The sequence below is a fragment of the Andrena cerasifolii genome, chromosome 3 (genome assembly GCF_050908995.1).
Source record: "Andrena cerasifolii isolate SP2316 chromosome 3, iyAndCera1_principal, whole genome shotgun sequence".
Taxonomy (NCBI): domain Eukaryota; kingdom Metazoa; phylum Arthropoda; class Insecta; order Hymenoptera; family Andrenidae; genus Andrena; species Andrena cerasifolii.
In genome coordinates, this window is record NC_135120.1 from 23554949 (window position 1) to 23574758 (window position 19810).

General features: G+C 41.2%; 2 protein-coding genes across 3 annotated transcripts in view; one reads left to right on the forward strand and one right to left on the reverse strand.

Moving 5' to 3' along the window:
• Positions 1 to 15052, forward strand: part of LOC143366594 (LIM/homeobox protein Awh) — a 56835-nt gene extending 41783 nt beyond the window's left edge. For both annotated transcript variants that reach the window (XM_076807735.1, XM_076807734.1), the window contains exons 2-4: positions 3092 to 3411; positions 12073 to 12527; positions 13446 to 15052. In XM_076807735.1, the coding sequence (XP_076663850.1) occupies positions 3233 to 3411; positions 12073 to 12527; positions 13446 to 13654 (843 nt within the window). In that variant the 5' untranslated portion in view covers positions 3092 to 3232 and the 3' untranslated portion in view covers positions 13655 to 15052. The remainder of the gene's footprint in view (positions 1 to 3091; positions 3412 to 12072; positions 12528 to 13445) is intronic.
• A 190-nt stretch (positions 15053 to 15242) lies between these two features.
• Positions 15243 to 19810, reverse strand: part of Awh (LIM/homeobox protein arrowhead) — a 34053-nt gene continuing 29485 nt past the window's right edge. Inside the window, exons 5-6 of the mRNA XM_076807728.1 lie at positions 18785 to 18958; positions 15243 to 18010 (exon numbers count right to left, since the gene is read on the reverse strand). Coding sequence (XP_076663843.1) covers positions 17943 to 18010; positions 18785 to 18958 — 242 coding nt within the window. The 3' untranslated portion in view covers positions 15243 to 17942. The remainder of the gene's footprint in view (positions 18011 to 18784; positions 18959 to 19810) is intronic.

Below are 19810 nucleotides of genomic sequence, written 5' to 3' on the forward strand. Positions count from 1 at the left end.
AACGAAAGAATCGAATCAGCTGCATCGTGTCATTCGATTGTCAATTAATCGCGGCCCAGACTCTAGCCGCAAGTTTGTCTCGAACAGTTTCCGACTAATGAGCGACGGTGCGCTAAAGGACCGAGACGTTTCAATCGGGAATTCGAATGCAAAGTTGCGCCGAGATGGGGTTGTTTTGTTCTGGCTACGCTGTTCAATGGGAGTGGCTTAGTTTTGTACTCCGTTGAGTAATTTGCTGGAATGATTTCATTTGAATAGCGTAGCTCTGCGCCTCGACTATTTATTCAAATGTAATGAGATTGTTATGGGTTCGTCCTTCCTGGTGTTAAAAATATTCAGCCGTAATGGCGGTATTTGTGACATCTGAGGGATATAATGCTCGAGGATAATGAGTGAATATCTCTTTTTTGTATTTTAGAAAAGGATTTTGAAATATAATATTAGAATAATTGTGGTTTCTGTGAAATTATTAGTTGCAAGGATTTTGATGTCACCTTCATCTTCTTGAATACCTATCTGATTCTACGTTCCAAGATTTAAATAAAGTTTAACAGAAGTTTGTTTCTGAAGTCATTTGTTCCTAGATCATTTCAAAATTATCTAAATTAAACTTAATATTCGTCTTCGATGTTCGTGTGAACATCTCTTAACTAACTGACGAAATATATGTTTCGTTGGTCTCATTAAATGCACACAATAAAATAAGTTTAATAAAAATATATTGCTCCATTTAAAAGAATGATAAGTCTTTCAAGTCTTGCAAGTATCTTACAAAAAGTTCTACCTACTCTAATATTACACCCCTATCATTAAATAGAACAACTTTTACACGAACAAAGTTCTTATACTGTGTATTAAGTAACTTCAGAAATAATTGCATTCATACACATGAAACGAATATACTGTATGCGAGTGAATCGACCGAAAGACGTTTACAGAAAGAAATACCTATTTCAGCCTCAGGACCCCTTCTAAAATTCACCGTGGTCCGGTTGTTTAGGATTATTAACAAATCCTGCGGATTTAATAGCTCGATGGCTGAGTCCAGCGATAAATCTTGTCGAATATTATCCCCAAGCAAATTAATATATCGTCCGTAGTAAATTCTGCGGGCGACATCCGCGGTTTTACACGACCGGCCTCGTAGGAACCTCTTTCCGGTTTATAGTTGCCGAAGAGGTCCCTCGATCACCTTTCACAAGTGGGTCTAATTAATTAAACGAGTGCCCACGGTGTCTCATGCATTCGAACGATTAGCTCCGTGAACACGATTCAGATTTTTTCTATCGCCATGCAAGCTGAGAACGAGTATTTTGCAAGCGTTACTTCGCGAACGTGTACCACATCTTTACGTTTCGGTATTTTGCAAGTAAAAATACTATTTGTCAGATATTAAATTCCATTCATGTATAATTGACAGATTTTTATTGAAAAATATATCCTCAAGTCACGTTCTTAAAAATAATATTAACAATGTGTATAACTCAAAAAGAATTAACTTTACGAGAACGATTTCATAAAAGCTTACCTATTCTTCTTAGTTAAAACAGAAGCATAAACTCCGTACAATTAATAATTTCAAAGACAGAAATGCATATATACAACCGCAAAGTAGACAATAGTCTCAAAATGCAACGTTCCATATTTCTTAAACAAATTCAATACCACTAGAATGATGACTTAAACCCACCCCTAATTTCACGGGGACAACATATCCTAATTTCATAAAAATCCCCCACATCAATGACACCTATATTTATTTTTCATCTTCCATTCAAACAGGAATATTTAACACATTAATTACCACCCACATTTGTTGCAGGAATGTCTCACTTATGTTGCGGTGCAACATTTGGAACATTCCACGAAATATTCCCTAGACGTTACTAGTAAATTGCTATGTCCGCCCCTGTGTAACATTGCAGGAGATATTTCTGCAACATTTTTTCGAAATTTTACAACAATGATCACGCAACGTTTCGGAGATTTTACTCATATGAGAAATAAGAACATTTCATAGCGTAGTGATGCATTTAATATTCCACTCCATTTCCAATGACAGTAATATAATTCAGAAGTTTGCAAATGTGGGAGTTTATTTATTATAATCGTTATAAGTTCGAAGCGGTACCTAATCCCTGGTGACCCCGAGTCAGCTTGTTAATTGTTCTCCACATCAACCTTATTACTTATTTGCCAGTGTCCCTTAAATTTTCGCGACGAACAAATTCGCGCCCCCCACCCCGCAACAATCGTCCCACAGAATCGCGTGCAGGAACAGTGATACACGACGTGTGTGTAATCATGCGAATCGTAGACGTTGGCCAGCCCAACCAGGGATCGAGGGATCATGCCCGGAGCAGCATCATTTATCAGCCGGCGGCAGCCCCCTCTCGTTTATTATTTCACTTTGCCGAGTATTAATTGAGATTTGGAGCCCGCAGCCAGGCTTTCCGTACTCCACACCCGGAAACGATTCCGCTGCTATGCTATTCCGCCATTCCTATGCGTGTGTACACTCTATTACATCGATGGACGATCGTCGTTCCACCAGGTTACAAATTTTATGCCTTCTTCCCCCCGATAACGCTAATACCCTGGATAGTGTAATTTCTCGATCAGATCGATAAAGTTTCATGGCCCGTTAGAAAGAAGCACTTTCGATGCTCGCGACTGGTATTTCGTCTATATGTAGATCTCCACTGGGTGGAGATGAGGATGCTTGAGAAAACATGGAGGAAGTTTGAATAGGAGCATATAAAGAATACCATTCGTGGGCTATAAATTGTCTTATCTGAAAGGGTCCTTGATTTTGAAGTTGCGACGGCTGCAATTTAGTACAACAGCTTTCTGGAAGGAAAGGGAAACTGATTCTTCATCAACTAACATTGGAAACCTTCTGATATCTCAAGACTTCTCCAAGGTGAATCTTGGAGCCTCGCAGCCTGGGTGTTAAACCTCCACTTGCCAGCCTTGAACCCCTTTCCCATTAAAACCATCCTCAGATCTCAAGGTTCTGGAGGTTCCATCCTCTATCAGCGACGATATTCAGCTTCCTCGAACTGATCGCGTTACAACGAATCTGTTGCAGACCGAAATCGAGGCGGAGACAGAGTGCACGGACAGTATCCTCTGTTCGAACAACAACAACAACAACACCAACAATAACAACAACGTGCCAAGTATCAAGAAGGTGAGCAGCAGCATCGTAAGCAACGAGAGCCATGATGGAATGGAAATGGACTGCGGTGGTTGCGGAGAAAGCGTTCGCGAACGCACTGTCCTCTGTGTAGGGGGTCGTACCTGGCATTCCAGGTGCCTCAAGTGTTGCGCCTGTGCGAGGCCCCTGCACGATCAGCACTCTTGTTTCCTCCGGGGGATGCGGCTTTACTGCAGGCACGACTACGCCTTGTAAGTACAACTCGTTTCTATTTCCACGGCCACAAGTTACCTGGCTGTTCAACTTGAACCTTAGCTATTTCTTCACCGAGCAACCCCCCTGTTCCTGAGATTCAATGATTTATGTGTCTCCAGTTGACCTACCTATTTGTTTACTTTTTTATTGTATGGCATATCTGTTCGGATTGCAGTTCCATTTCGTTGTGGTTGGTTGAAATGTATGCTTGTAATGACTAATGTGTTTTGATGCGATATTTGTGCGGCGTTATTAAATGTTTTATATTTGTTCGCTTATTGGAGTGGACGTTGCGGGTCCAGTTTGAAATACAGGATTCAAGTATATGGATATGTGCATGGTTTGATTAGTTAGTTTTAGGACTGTGTAGATTTTAGGGGGAACGCTTTTTTTAATATTCCTCGGAATTGGCTTCTTCAGATATCATATAGGCACTTTTATCCTGAAAACACTTTTCGAAATCATCTATAGGTGCTGATATAAATTCGTTGCACTTCTTTGAAATCCCTCTGTGTCTTTAAGGGGGGAGACCACTGTAAAAAATCGGAAAAATCGATATTTTCTTTTTCACATTTTCTCTCTCCAAATCTGATGTGCAAATTCGTAAAATTTACGGAGATATAGTATTTTCCGTGAAGCGGTGTCAAGCGCGCGACTGAGCCGAGCGGAACTTTGAACGCGTTTTGCTCAGAATGACATTTTTCAACCGCGTTGACAGTATACAGAGGAAACTATACGTCCAATTGACACGAGCGAAAGCCATTTATTGTACGAAAAACCTGCCTCTATTACGTGACGTTCATTTTTTTAAATTAACGGCCTCCTTCTATTTTGCTTATCAACATCTTTAGCGCAAAAAATGATTTTTTTTCAGTGATCCGCCATTTTGTTTACCCTTTGCCAGAAAAGTCAAACGTTCTCTCCTATACAAAACTAAATTACCAGTTTCCTTCTGAAGAAACAGCGATACACCTACTCCATCTAACGCAACTTTCAATCGCTCGATCACGATCTGATCGATCAGAAGCGACAGTTGCCCCCAGAAGCAACACGAAGGATTATCGATAAATCCAATAACATTCCCCCTGCTCGCAGAGACACCCCACTGATACGTGTAACCGGTGAGTAAAGCCGAGCTTAAGAGGACGTTTCTCGACTACCACCGCAGCTCCTGGAAAGAACGATCATTTGTTCGACTTATGGGGACCGTCCTCGCGGTGTACGCTGACACCAGCATAACTGATATCTCGGGACACCCTGTTGAGCAGCCAGTTTCAAAGGATTCCACGAACAGCTCCCTTGGGATCGATTTTGAAGGGTATCGTTCTGGATTACGAACTCGTGACTCGCCAAAATGGTCCCTGTAGCATTCGACCCTTTGTGCTCGTAGAACAAGCTTCTCGTTGAAGTGTCATGCTTTTGTGTCAATATCCTGATACAACACTGTACATTCCCACTTAAAAGGGCGCTCGATTGATTTCGAGGAGCCTACTTTGATGGCAAACTAAAAACTATATGGAACTGCTGATGAAGTAGGAACTACTGTGGCCCGATGGAAAGAAGTCGGTTGAAATGTCACAGGGGCGAGAGGGGTTCTTCGCTCTCATTGGCTCCCGCCGCCCGTGTCGCGTTTGCTTACTTTGTATTCGTCGACGTTGTCGCACCGACCAATAAGGATATACTATTCGGACCCTAGAGTTTCTCGACCGACTTCTTTCCATCGGGGCACAGTAAGTACTTTTTACGATTACACATACGTTCATTTGGCAGATGTGTTATTAATTTAAAAAAGAAATAGGCGACGCGGTGCACAGAGTCATCACAGCTGTATTCACACCTAACGCACGTTCATATGCACTTCTTCGTCGGTTTCGATTCCTGAGTCCATTTCTATGGAACATTTTCTGTATGAAAAAATAAGTGGGTCTCCTTCTCGGGTCACGTGGCCGTCACGTGGGAGCCGATATTCCTCAGACGAACAGATATTTGCACGCGGATATTCGACGTATAGGCTGTACGCACTAGAGATTCGCCAGTGGGTGATTAATGTCTTCCGATGTAGTCTTCTTGGTTCTGTCTTCTTCTTCTTCTTCTTCTTCTTCTTCTTTGGACCTCACGTACAGTCGGCTATTCACGTCACCGGGCATGCGTGTACCACGCATGCTCACGCGCGAGCTGCGAGTCACGTTGTGACGTTGAGGCTGCACCGATGCTGGGCACGAATAAAGGACATCTCAACTGACTTTTTCTCGCGGTTACAGGACCCTCGTAAAATAAAAAACGAGACAGGGGGGGCCGCGTTTCGCCGATCGCCGAAGGCACGAACTTTTGCAGCGGCGCTTCTCGATCGACAGGCGTCGTCCTCGACGCCAGTTCTCCGCGAAATTTCAGTAAATCCTGAGCTGGGGCACAGGATCGTACATCGCACTCGATAATTCTGTTCCGTCATCGTAAAAAATGAAGAAGGGAATTAAGGGCGCTTCCACTGGCGTCGACGTGTTTTCGCGCCGAGGGATTTGCATTTTGTAGTTTGCGGGAAACATCGACTGGACTGTCCAGGAGCCCCCAAATGTGTACTTTGAAAACAAACTGAACGACTAAGTAGTTCGCTTTATACAAAACGTAGCAGAAAAAGTCTGACCAATTTAAAGGGGCATTTTTAAAATCCTCTCGCCACTCAAACAGTTCATATTCAATCGATGCAGCAAGGTTAAAGCGATTCACGCTGTTCTTTTAATGTCTATCTTGTTTGACCGCTTACAAGTGTCATAACAGTTACGTAACTTTGTATTTTGTACTTTTAATTTGCTTTTAAATGACAGGAGACGCGGAAGGAAATTAAACGTTAATTTCTGTTGAAAACTTTCGAAACCAATCTGGAAGCAACTCTACGATGATTCAAGTTTTGGATTTGGATAAGAAAGTGCAAAATATAAAATCAAATACTGATTACAATATTTCATCAATAAAAAACGACTTGAAAATTTAAATATTTTTTAACGATATAATTTTCAGAAAAAATATTCATGTGTGTTATATTTATATTTATAACGTACAATTTACAATACGCATGCAAATATACAAATTCTTACAGACAGAAGTACAAGATTACAGCCAAAATACACTAATATATTGCCTGCAAGAAGTTCAAATAAAAATAAATAGATTCTGAATGACTCTATTATACAATTAATGCGTTTCATTCTATCTCAGCCGCTTCTATTTGTAAACGTCGATAACATTTCGATATTGCGGACATTTATCAAATAACTTTATCGCTAGTCACACCTCTAGTCCTAATCCTCCAATGCTGCAATCAGAACGTCCCACGTACAGCCACTATGCTACTCGAGAACCACTTAAGCCCCATAAAAATCCATCAAGCAACTTGTAAACACAATATTTTTCTGAAACCTCGCGACTGAGCCTCTAGAAGTTACTCAAATTGATCACTCCCACATTTAACCCCAATTCCATAAAAAAACGTCGCTCGTCCAGTATACATATGATCTCCTTGTTAGATCCGATGACAACTGCATTCGGCGTAGTTCACAAATCCACCGCCTAGTTTGTCAATTCATTTAAGTCAGCCGCTCCCCCGTGCTACCCCTATCGGCCTAATGATTACAACTTACACGATTACGAGGCGATTCCAGGAGGCTGGTGGTTTTCAACGGTGAACACGGACACGACGCCGCACGTGTGGGTGCCGAGTCACCAGCGAGAGGCTGCCAGTGTTCCAGGGGACCGTAGGAATTCGCCTCGTAAGGGCCCCGAAGCCAGCTGCGATTTTCTCTCTTTCGTCCACCCTCGTGTGTCGGTGCTTTTCAGTTGGGACGGGTGTCTTTTAAATTAATAAATATTCGCCGACGCTATTCTCCGCCCCCGACGATCCGTTTCCCCCGTGTCGTATCGGGCTGAATGAAAAAAAGAAAGAAAGAAAGAAGAGCGGTGGGGTGCAGCCAAGGGAATAAAACGAGCCGCGCTCCTCGAGCAAAGAGTGGACCAGAAATCGCTCTATTAGCGGTCCCAGCGTCGGGAATTCCGGTTCTCTTAATTCAGTGTGGCCGTAGCTCGCGACAGCGAATCGACCGCCGCCTTAATCACGCGCTTATCGTTTCTGCCCTAATGGCACTTAAATGGAAATGCCCGGGAACCACCGAAAAAGGCCCCGAATTCGTTCACGGGGGAGGGGAGGCGAGGCCGAGGTAATCTCCGTTTCTGTCGAGTGATTCCAACGATTTCCTAAACACTCCGGACCTCGATAATCGCCAATAATTTGGGGACCTGTTCGATGTATCTTTTTTGGGGGAACCAGCCACTTCCTGATTGGGGTTTAGGTTTACGAGGTACCGTTGAGTCTTGGCTGATTTCCAGTTGCGAATGGAGTAATACTGGATGGCGTTGATAAAGTGAGGAATTTCTGTGGGAGAATTTTCTGTACGGGGTGGAGTATGTTTTATGTGGTTTGTTAGAGTTTGAAAGTGGGGAGGGAGTTTATAGGTTGACAGTATCCATCGAGGGGAATGAATTATTTATTACGAATGCTTATGTGGAGGTTGGTTTAGATACGTTGAGTTTTGCAGCTTGTGGTGGCACGGAATGTGTTAAACATGACGAGCTGAACTGGTTCCTTCGATTCTACTCGCTCCAACACAAATGCACGCCTGAGGCTTTCACATGATTGACAACTGCTTCGCGAACTTTTTTGTATGCAATGTTTCATAAGTACCATACTACGGTATGAAGTTAGGCCATGCATTATTATTATTATTATTTATCTTTATCACTCATTACAATTTTGTGTGAAGCAGTGTAACACTGTAAGACGAACCGTTATAAATTCGTCACGCAAACCGTTTTACACCTGCTTCTTCGAACATAGTTGTCACACTGGATCGACTCGAGCCTCGAAATAAAAACTATGCATTGGAAAAACAAATGCTTCGATTAAAGACTAGATTTGAATGTCTAGAAGAAACCTACAAAGTTTCGGAAAGATTGGCGAAGCGGTTTTTGAGAAATCCTGGTGACCGCAATCGAAAACCCCATTTCGGGAAGTTGTAATTTTGCAATAAATAAATACTTGTATACCAAAACACAATATAACAACCTGTTAAAATGTCCCTCATCGGAATACAAAAACCTTTGCATAAAAATATGCATGTACACTTTCCGCAATAAGTTCCCAAAGAATCGTTCTTCTTCTACCTCCTGACTGCGTATAACCCCTTAAAGCTATTACAATCGAACGAACAAATGGTGTAAAAATACCACTACCATACAACAGACAAACTGCCCCATTCCCTTGATAATGGAACTCCTAATCGATCCCAGCGCCACATTTTAATTCTTCCCCGTCGTATTGCGCGCGTATGTCCCAGCACCCTTACCGCGGAGACAATAACTCAGCCATAAACCGCACCAAACGTTGTAATTTATTTTGTCGTTCGCTTGTGCATCCCCGATGATATCGAAGATCGCGATCATGATCTGCCTGCGGAGCGCGAGAATCGAACCGAGAGGGGGGAGGGCCATGAATTCTACCGTGCAGAGGTCGGATAGCGCCTGACTTAATCCCCCGTTGACTTATAGGGCCCGCCTATGTGGAAGAACAAATGAATAAATTAGGGCGGGGTCGTTTGGTAGCCGATGTACGGCCCTGAAGATTTATAGATACCCAATACCAGTCCCCCCCTCCCCTGACCCCTGGGCTGGTTACACAGGGGCTTCTGCTGTCTGTACCCTTCTACCTTTTGGTCGCCCCGACGCGTACGCGAGAGGAGGAAAGGGGTGGCGCCACTATTTATGCTAATGACACCTCGCCCAACGTCCGGGGGCCCCCCTTGTCACGGGCCCCAACAGCGAAACGCGTCATCTTTTGCACTTTCCCTGATCTTGCGTGGAAGGTGTCCGGCAATGGGTCGCAAACAATTTTGAACGACGGTGCTGGATGTTTATGAACAAACTGTGACGGGCCCCTTGTGTGTTTTCTCCCCGATCCTATTCAAATGGGAGGACAGAAGTTAATTGTAATCTTTGGGGGGGCTTTTGATGGTCGTTGTAAATTAACCCGGAGAATGGTGGCGCGATTTCGAGGCGGGGTTGTTTTTAAATTGATTTTGACATGTTCTGGATTTGCCCGCGGTTGTAGAAGGGGCTTTTTAATGAGATTGTTACGGTTAGGTTTTGATATCTACTGTTGTTTCTCTCAGGTACATCTACACGACTACACTTTTGTGTCTAGATCAAGTGTATACGACGCTGAAAAGAATTTCTGGAAGATTGGAAACTGCCTAGAGCAGTCCGCGAGTTGCAGCTAGAGCTAGACTGAAGACACTGAAACTAGCTCTAGCTAGACACGAAAGACGCTTGATCTAGACACAAAAGTGTCGTCGTGTAGACGTACCCTTGAGGTATTGGGAGTTTATTGGATATCAAAATGCTTCAACTTTGAGCTATTAGAGAAATTTCTGAAACAATGATTCTAGTGGAGAAGAAGTTTGCTGCGGTGCATTTGCGAGTATCGAGTGCTAATGTAAACAGCCTGTCAAATTCCTGACAGGCAAAGGTTTCGAAGGATTGAAAGAAAAGGGTTCCAGAGGCAGGTTTGGTGTCTCGAGGGGATCGCGCGCATGCTTCTAGGCGTGCCCTGTGCACGATCACCATAACCAATAATGCCCGAAAATATCTTCGATGCGACGATGACGATGCAATCCACGAGCAGACTAATCCTTCCGTGGCTTACCATATTTTTCCATACAATAAACCTTTAGTTGATCGACCATTATTCTTCTTCACCTTCTGCTCGCTCTTCTCCTTCTCGTGTCGTTTCTTCCTCATATTCTATGAAGAAGTTTTCTTCAACCTATCAATTTCCACCCCCTCTTATTTAATACTTAATATCTCATTGCATCTCCTTTTTGTATTCCCCAGGTATTCTTCAGAGAGGTAAACGGTTCAACCTCTGTGCTCAAGGGGTTCAACCTAAACATGCGACCCATCTCTTACCCCCAAACACCTGTTATTCAGATAAAATGCAAATCCACCAGTTTCATTTCGAAAGAATTCAATCATCAATGTAATTTCCCTCACCCTCGATAATTTTTTCCCATCTCAAGAAATACGCAGACTTTTTAATAAGCACCTGATACTTGCATCAGTGCTCGTGGCTCGGTAATTAGCAACGAATGGCCGAGCACGCACCAGGGGGAAGAGTCGCGAGCGTGTCATCCGTTTCCTGGTCGTCGGTGTGAAGTCAAAGGGCTCGAGTCATTTGTAGGGCGACGGGGAAGCCGCAGGACTGAGACGTCGAGATAATCTCGACGTAATCTGCCGGGCGAATCGCGCGCTGTGCCCAAGACGATCCTTTAAACCGTGGCTCGCGCGCTTCTGACGCGCTCCGCTCCGAGGGACATCGAGTGGCAGAGTAGTATGTTAATGAGGACAGGGCCAGCGGATTCTCGTGCACGGAGGTCCTGAATGAACCTGCGGCCCCGACCAAAATAGCCCCTTGTCTCCCTCCGCCGATGACTCCCTATCAGACGAAACGGGAGTCGACGCAGTCGCTAATTCGCCGTGAAAGTATTAGTTTCGAAAGCTCCAGTCCAGTGGTGGGATAATGGAAATTGGAGGGCAGTTGGTTTGGTCGCAGTGTGGGATGGTTTCACTTCGTTTAACGTCCAAGAAGTTGAATATTCTTCTCGCTTTTACTAAGCACTGTACTGGAGCTCCTTCTGACATCGCTGTAGATACCTAGAGTAAAACCGAGGGTGCTGGGAAGAAAAAGATATCTGTTGTAAGTGCCTTTTGTTATCCATAAGAGCGTTACCTAACATGCATCCAGCAACTTTAACATGTATTTAGCAACTTTCCTACCAATTATTAGGAACATCCTCGTAATGACTTTCCAATCGCTAATATATCTTAATTAACACATCCTGTGCATGGCTTTGACATGTTTTCACGGTGGTATTTTATAGACAGCATCGAAAATATTATCCCAGAGTCCCTGAATGTTTACTTCCCCCATTTTGCCCTAGAATTTCATTAATATGCATTAAGGTGGCCCTTATTTATACGTGTCGAAATTATTTTTTGTATTACTTTGCTCTCACCCCCTAGAACGGTGCCATTTGATAAACAAAATAAAAAGATTATTGTAATCGGATAACAGAAAAGGCTGCCGACCAGGCCTTACAGTTTAGAATTCATCAATAGCTTGAATTTAAAAAATTTCTCAAAAATGGTAAGCCCTATCGAAATTTTTTTCAAATAATATTAAAAGAACATTCATTTTTCTACAATTTTCTACATATTATTTGAACAAAATTTCGATAGGGCTTTTGAGAAATTCCAATACCATTTTAAAATAGCTTCGCATCTGGTTACCACCTAAAATTCTAATCCTTTTCAAGAAGCAAGGAAAAATTCATCTAATTTTTCTAAAGGGACCTTGCATCTGCCAAAGGAGGGTTAGAGGGACACTTCTCAGAACCTTGCGCCATTCAAAGTCTTATATTAGGATACCACAATCTGAAACTTGTGAAAATGAAGAGGTGATTCACAATCCATCCCATCTCGCACTTACCCAGTTATACAACCCAGTCCATTTCGCCCTCGCAGTAGTACAGACCTTTTGATTTTCAATGTCCCAGGACGTTCGGTGCGAAGTGCGCGAAATGTGGGCGCAGCGTTGGTGCCGGGGATTGGGTGCGGAGGGCCAGGGAAAGGGTTTATCATTTGGCCTGTTTCGCCTGCGACGCCTGTTCCCGTCAGCTGTCCACGGGGGAGCAATTCGCCCTGCTAGATGCCAGGTTGCTCTGCAAGGCTCACTACCTGGACGTGGTCGAGGGGAACAACACCTCGTCCTCGGAGGACTGCGATTCCGAGCACGGTGGCAAGGGCAGCAAGACGAAGAGGGTCAGGACGACCTTCACCGAGGAGCAGCTCTCCGTGTTACAGGCCAACTTCCAATTGGACAGCAACCCCGACGGCCAGGACCTCGAGAGGATAGCGCATGTGACAGGACTCAGCAAAAGGGTGACGCAAGTTTGGTTCCAGAATTCGAGGGCCAGGCAGAAGAAGCATAGCGGCAAAATTAAAACGCAGAGTGAGTATATGCATTGCACATATTGCCCTGATTTTCTTTGAAAAGTTGTGATTGATTTTTTATTGTGGATGAGGAGAGATTTCAACCCTCTGAGGGATTTCATTTCATGGGGGTTAAGGGGGGAATCCTATTCTTTGGGCTAAAAACATAGCAAAAATTGGGATTTTTTTTTAAGAATCTAGCGATTCGATTCATCTGAAATTTGGACCACGTTTTGATGCATCTTTGAGGAAGCTGCAGTCTTTTTTTTAATAATTTCTAACCATAAATATAGTAGTTATGCATGATCGACCATCACGCCGCGCAAACATGGTCCAAATTTCAGATGTATCGAAATTCTTCTAATCGAAAATCTAGTTCCTTAAAAAAAATCCTAAATTTTGCTATGTTTTTAGCCCCTTAAATAGGATTCCCCCCTTAAGCTGGGATGTATGTTGTAAGGGAAATTCATTTTTCTTGGATACTATTGACCCAAAATTTAGGAAATTAATTGTGGTATTATGAGAGAAGAACAGTGGTGAATACGAAATGTGAGAAGTTTCATACTTATACTTATTCTTGACATCTAATGATAACGTGGCATTCTTTCATATTTATTAGAATTACGTCACAGAGTGACATTAATGTTTCCCAAGATTATCTCAAATGTTATTTCAAAAGTGCGCAGCTTCTTCTAGAACCAACATTTATCAACCACAACCTGTCTTTTTGTAGACACATGAGGAATAAAATTTCATAAATCTCATAAATTCAGATACATTCCTCCGTAACGAATAAAAATCGTTTCCTATTACAATTCGAAATAAGATTTCTTCAACACTACCTAAAGAATTCTTGTTCCTTCATCCACAAGGTGTTGTTTTATGCTTTCGGCGACATCCCCAAAGATTTTCAATCGTAGTTGAATTTTGTGCGCAGTGCACCATTCGCCACCGATGCAGCATCATCCAGGGGAACTTTACCCTTCGGGGGTGAGCATGGTAGGCGCCTATTTGGGCGGGTATCAAGGCGGTAGTGCGGGGAGCGAAAGTCCTGGCAGTCCACTGACACCTCTCACCCCCTTGACACCTCTAACCCCAACGACGCCCAATCACCTTCAAGCCCAGTTCTGTCACCAGACGGGATAACTTCACGGAAGAACTCTACGTGAAATCGGTGATTATACTTCTGACAGTGCATTCAGAACGGCACCGTGGTTCTCGAACGATCAGAGAGCACTGAAAGTGTTTCTCGGCCAATGTATGTGACAATTGGGGAACCGGTACGACAAACTCCTAGGATATCAAAGAGGAAGACACACAAGATCATCATTTGCACTTTGTGAATCTGGTTTTCTTCAAAGTTTTAATAACATTTGTATTATATCGAGGAGAAAGTGTTATGAAATTCTAAGGGAATTCGATGAACTTACAAGGAATAATCCCCAGTAAGGGGTGGGCATATCAAGTAAATTTTGGGCCTGTTCGAAACCTTAGTTAATGAATAATTATATAAATCTTTGTACTAATAATTTGTAGCTGATAATCTATATATAATTTTATCATTACCTATTTACGGTTTCGAACAGTACCAATATTTACTTGGTATGGCGAACCCCAATTGGAGGTTATTCCTTGTGAGAATATTAAATGTAATATTGAAATCTAGTGGTCAATTCTCTGGCGAAGATGACACTTTGCATCCTAGGACGAAAGAGAAGAATCGCGAGGATGCTGATGTAGAATTACCGGGATGATTCTCGTTCTTGTACATACCAAAAAGGAACTGTTGACAGCGAAGCAGGAAGTAAAAGTGATAATGCAAATAGGATAGGATTCCGTGGTGAGGATTATAGTTTACGAATAGACGAGACGACGATTATTTATTCGAATTTACTCAGTTTCCCTTCGCGTAGCGAGTTCTTAGTGGATCTGTTGGCAAGAGTGCAATGGAGTGTCCCAGTCGAAATAGAAACGAATTTATGAATTGAAAAACATCGACCAACATTTCCCTTCTTTAGTAGTTGTTTTAACAACTGTCATTTATAATTTCGCAAATGGATCGCTCAAAATCTGTTGCCAAACTGATTAAACGTATTTTTTTTCATTTGTGTTTGATCAATCGAATTTCTTACGTATACAAATTTTTTAAAAGCCTTTGCAAGTTATATCATTTTCCTTTTTTTCCTTTTCGCTGAAATTTAGTACTTGCAAATCGTTGCGAAGTGACGTTTAGGAATTGAATATTTCCTAAGTTTAACTTTACCTTAAACACGATGTTCCAAGAAACATTCTACTCGTCCTTTCATGTATTAAATAATTCGCGACGTCACACTCGCTGGAATTTTCGAAATCCTTACGACACACGTGTCCTATGAGCTACTTTATTTTCAAAATGAAATTGTACATAGACGTGCCCCGTAGCTTTTGTATATAAACCCCCAATGAAACCGTGCACGAGTATTTGATATTGCTCTTGTGTTGTACACTCATTACCGCAATATTGTAAACCGTACTGTTATTAATAAAAATGTCTTTTACTGTTAACTCGCCTTTTCTTCTTCGACCTTGTAAACCACCATCAATTATTCACCATTCATTCCTACCTGTCAGTTATTTTATTTAATAAATAACACATGTATGTATTTTAATAAAACTTCAATTTTTAAACCGACGAGACCATTTCGAAAGAGTCAAGGGGGGATGAACGAAGGAATACACGAAGTATGTGCAACATTTTATATTTGTATATACTTAGTTACTTACAATATTTACATCACAGTACATGTATATTAAATTACGATTCTTTTGCGATTACACAATTACCTAGACACTGTAAAAGATACTTTCATTTTGGAACATTGCTTTCGGATGTTCCTCGAGACCCAAGAAGCTCGAGTCTACAATAAACGAGACTTCCGGAAGCCCTCGAGGACATCGAACGACCCTCGTTTCCTCGTTCACGCTAATCTTACTCGACCTTACACGTTTAATTACAACGACGGCCTGATTACATCAGGGGACCTCGCGGATTAATGAAATTCAGAACAAACACTCTGCACTGTTCTCCGAAAAAAAGAAGGAAAAATTACATTTATCGCTTCTTTACAAACGCGAAGGACATTTCACGATTGTGTCGAATTTTAGATTCAATATTAACCCTTTTCAGTTAAATCGCCAAGTGAAATCATGTAGTAATGCAAGTAATAAGAAGTATCAAATGAAGTAACAAGTAGAATATTAAAGAAATAGATTTGGAATATTGGATTACAGTAGTGAATTTATTTTTGGCGAAGTCGTATTGAGTTGAGAGAATTAAATGCTGAAGAGGAGCGCAACTAAATAGTCTTCACGCAAAAAACCTTTTTTCGAAATTTTTCTTGGGCAGGGATAAAGGTAAAACCCAATTCCATGAAATTTTCTTTCATAAACTTCCAACTTTAGCAAGTTAGAAACTCTTTTGTAATGTTGGTTCACACTAGTCCTACTTTTTTAATCCAAAGCTGGTACTTTTTCTGAATGCAATTCTGTTTCCTAGCAATCATTCAGACCAGAATGTCCGTCGTGGATTCCTTAAAATTTGAAGTCATGTGTCATGAAGTCATCTGTATTAAACTACAGCAAATATACTGAATAAATATCAATTAATTTGTTTCACAAATTTGTCGAGTTTTTACCCCACACGAGGCACAAATATACATCCCAATTTTCTTAGTTAACTGAGACACTCTGAAAGGGGTAGTTTCATGTCTTACATAAAGAAAAATCGATATATATTTCATCTTTTCTTAAAAGTTAAGGTTTCTAAAGTTCATCTCGAAAATATTCCCTCAAAATTCAAAGAAGTATCAAAGATACATAACTCCGAATGCATAGCATATGTGCACCCTCATATCACTTTCTTCTGACATTCACCCTCCCCCAAAAAATTCATATCACATCTTCACAAGTATATTACTTAACACAACAAGTTTCACCTTAATATATCACATACTTTTCCTTAAAAAAATTCAAGGGTTCTCAACTCTTCAGCCTCAAACACCAAACTACCCCGTTAGAAATAAAATTCCGCCAACAAAATCTCCCAACCATCGAACAGTACTCTGCAAGGATTCGAAATCTCTCGAAAGTAGTCATCAATTAATTCCAAGAAAACTGAAATTAATGCAGTCGGGTGCACCCGGTCCCATAATGATGCAGATATGAAAGGGGTTAATATTGAATCGCGCTGATACGACGGAGTCGTATCGAAGGGGCTCGCGATAGGAGGGACTGAACAAGTCGATGAAGTTTGCAACTCGTTTCCATATCGGTGCACACGGACGCATGTTCATGCATAAACATGAGACGTTAAATGTATTCACTTATTTATAATAAGCTTGACTGTACCGCCATCCAGTCTTAAAAATTGGCGTCTCCTACGTTCTTGCTGATATCTTAATAGGTTTAACAACGTTTTGGGCGGATTTCGTTCTAAATCATATAGAACCCACGGCAAACCAGTTCCGCAACATCCTTCTCTTAAGTGCTACCCGGAAGTACAAATGTAGATGTTAGTATTAATCGTGCGTGATCGGTTAACCCTTTGAAGCATTGCAGTACTTAAAAAGTTGAATTTCTGAAAAGCTATGGCACGTATGAATTACGTTTTCAAAACATTTGTTAATTGAGTTTTACTGAAATATTGATATGCATTTGTGAGTTGCCCTGTATAATTGATTTGTACAATTTATGCATAATTGTAAATTGATATTGCTACTCTTTTTAAGTTGGATGTTGAAAGTAGGATTGGAGAAAAGCATCTGCTCTGTTTAGGTAGTCGTGGAACAGGTTTCTAATGTTTTTTTAAAAAAATAAGTAAATTTAATTAGGACTCATGCGTTCTGAAAATGGAATAAGGTGACAGGTGCAAATACTTTCATCAACTTACACATTATTTATAGTACACAGTTGATTCCACCCTAGTAGAAAGTAGAAGTGGTCCAACAGACCACCCCTTTTTCAAAACAAACTTCAAAGCTTCAAAGGATTAACTGACGAAATAAATACTATTGCGAAGTACCTACCAAAGTAGTTCGCTGAAATTGGCACGTTCCAGAAACGTGTAACTCAAAGTGAATTGGTGTTGAAACTTAAACCACAGAGTTTCACAACAAGCATTTCCTTCAACGTTCGTCGACAGATTCGTCCAGATTAAAAGTATCGAACGAAGCGATACTCCCTTTTTCACTTTTTTTTACAGTTTATTCCGTCGACGAACGCGAAGGAAAAGTTCGCGCGGTCCAGGATTCAAAATTCGATCGAGCTTCGTTGACAAATGAAACTCGAACGGAATCAATCGACGCTCTCACCGAGAAAGATTCGTGACGCGCGGGGGAAAATAGTATCTTAACGCGGTAAAGAGTATTTACAATACAAACTAATCCAGCGGCGACGATTAAACCTCGTTCGGCATCGACAACATCATCGAGTCTTGCGAGAGCTCGTCCATCGACTGTTCCGAGCCTGAAGACAGAGTTGACGGGGTTGCGATAGAGAGTAGACCTTGTCAAAGCAAAATTTGGTTTTGTCTTTGGGGAACAATTAATCGCTGTCAACGTTAGTTATGATTTTGCTGTCGTGAGATCTTTGAAAATTATCCTGTTAAATCCTTCTATCACTGAATTAGCTTCTTACAATTAGCATCGTATATCTTGCACGAAGCTAATGACTGGTTCTTAATGATCGAGGCTATCTTCGACAGTAACGATTAATACGTTGCATTAATTATGTAAAGGTGAAGAAAATTTTACGATGAATTCAAGTACTTTGCAAAAATTTGTCGTGTCGTGTTGAAACTCTGAATTCATAGAGGTTTAATGTAATTTCAAGTAGAAAAAAATAACGGGGTGATTTTAACTAATTGTTAACGAAGGTTTATCTTACTTATTTTTCTACATTTTGGTAAAAGTTTTCATTCCATCTTTCATTGAATAATGAAGCTACCGTTGTCAACCTTTAACGATCAGGGATTTAAATCCTTTGGCGCATCTTACCTTAAATTTAACTTGGCATTTGATAAAAGAATTTAAACGAAATTTATTACTTTCGCATGTTACTGTTAACCAATCTCAGTTCTACAAAAATGGGACTAAAACAAGAGTAGGTATGACCAGCGTTGAAGACGTTCATTAAAGGTTGAAGGTGGTAAGTTGTTTCTTAAGAATTTATCAGCAAGAAAGCAGCAATTTCGTAGAATTTCATATCAAAACTGTGCCAGGAAATCTATAATTCTCTTACCGTGGTTATGATAAATGGAAGGTATGGGACTCTTGCACGTAGCTGGGCTGAGCTGCGGCTGCTGCTGGCCGTGATGGTGTTGCTGTTGATGTTGAAAGGAATAGGTCAGGTGTAAATTGATGTGTCTGCCGAAATCGCCCGTAGACGCGGTAGAATTCGGGGGTGATTGATGAACTGTAACAGCAAACAAAGATTCCTCGATTCTGAATTATGATAATCTTGGATATTTTTAAGTGTAGTTCGCGAGGTCGAAAAATCCAATTCGACGAATTCAAAAAGCATCCTCCCAGCTCGAGATTTTCTACAAATGTAAGATTTCTCAGTCTAACTCTCTGACACAATTTTAGCTTGCGAGGACCCCAATTCTATTTAATAGATTGTCAAATACATTCGAGTTTTTGTTCACTCGCAGTTTAGTCAGTTAATTTATATTTGCGAATGAAATATTATTGTACCACAATTACAAAACAATTAGGTGTACTAAATATTTTCGCTAATTGTCAGTGGCGGATTTAACGGGCGGCCGATGAGCAGTTGCCACCTGGGCCTCCAGGGCCCTCAAGGCCCCATCCCCCCTCCCCAAAATTATAATTTACTCAAAACACCGTATTTTTTGTCTATACTACTACACTTAGCCCGTTTTTAGTAAACTACCTCTTCATTTTCCCGAAAAATTTGTCACCAGGGCATTTTTCCTTAAATCCGCCACTGCTAATTATTCTATCCTCTCAATTTTCATAATTCTCATTCCTATGTCCATTGAACCACTAGATCTCCCTGTTTGAAATGACAATTCTTTATTAAAATCATTAACAGAAATTATTACCATTCTTTACCGGTACTTAAAACCAAAAATAATGAACTAACAAGGGAACATCTCGAACCCGGAAATTCAAAAAATTCTGAAACTTTGTGAATATGTAGGGAATTTCCTCTTGATTACAATGCAATTTTTGTTTGCTGTTCAAATTCAGTCTAAGGGGGTGTAATTGACCCCTGAATATTCGGTTATTTTCCGATTTTGTG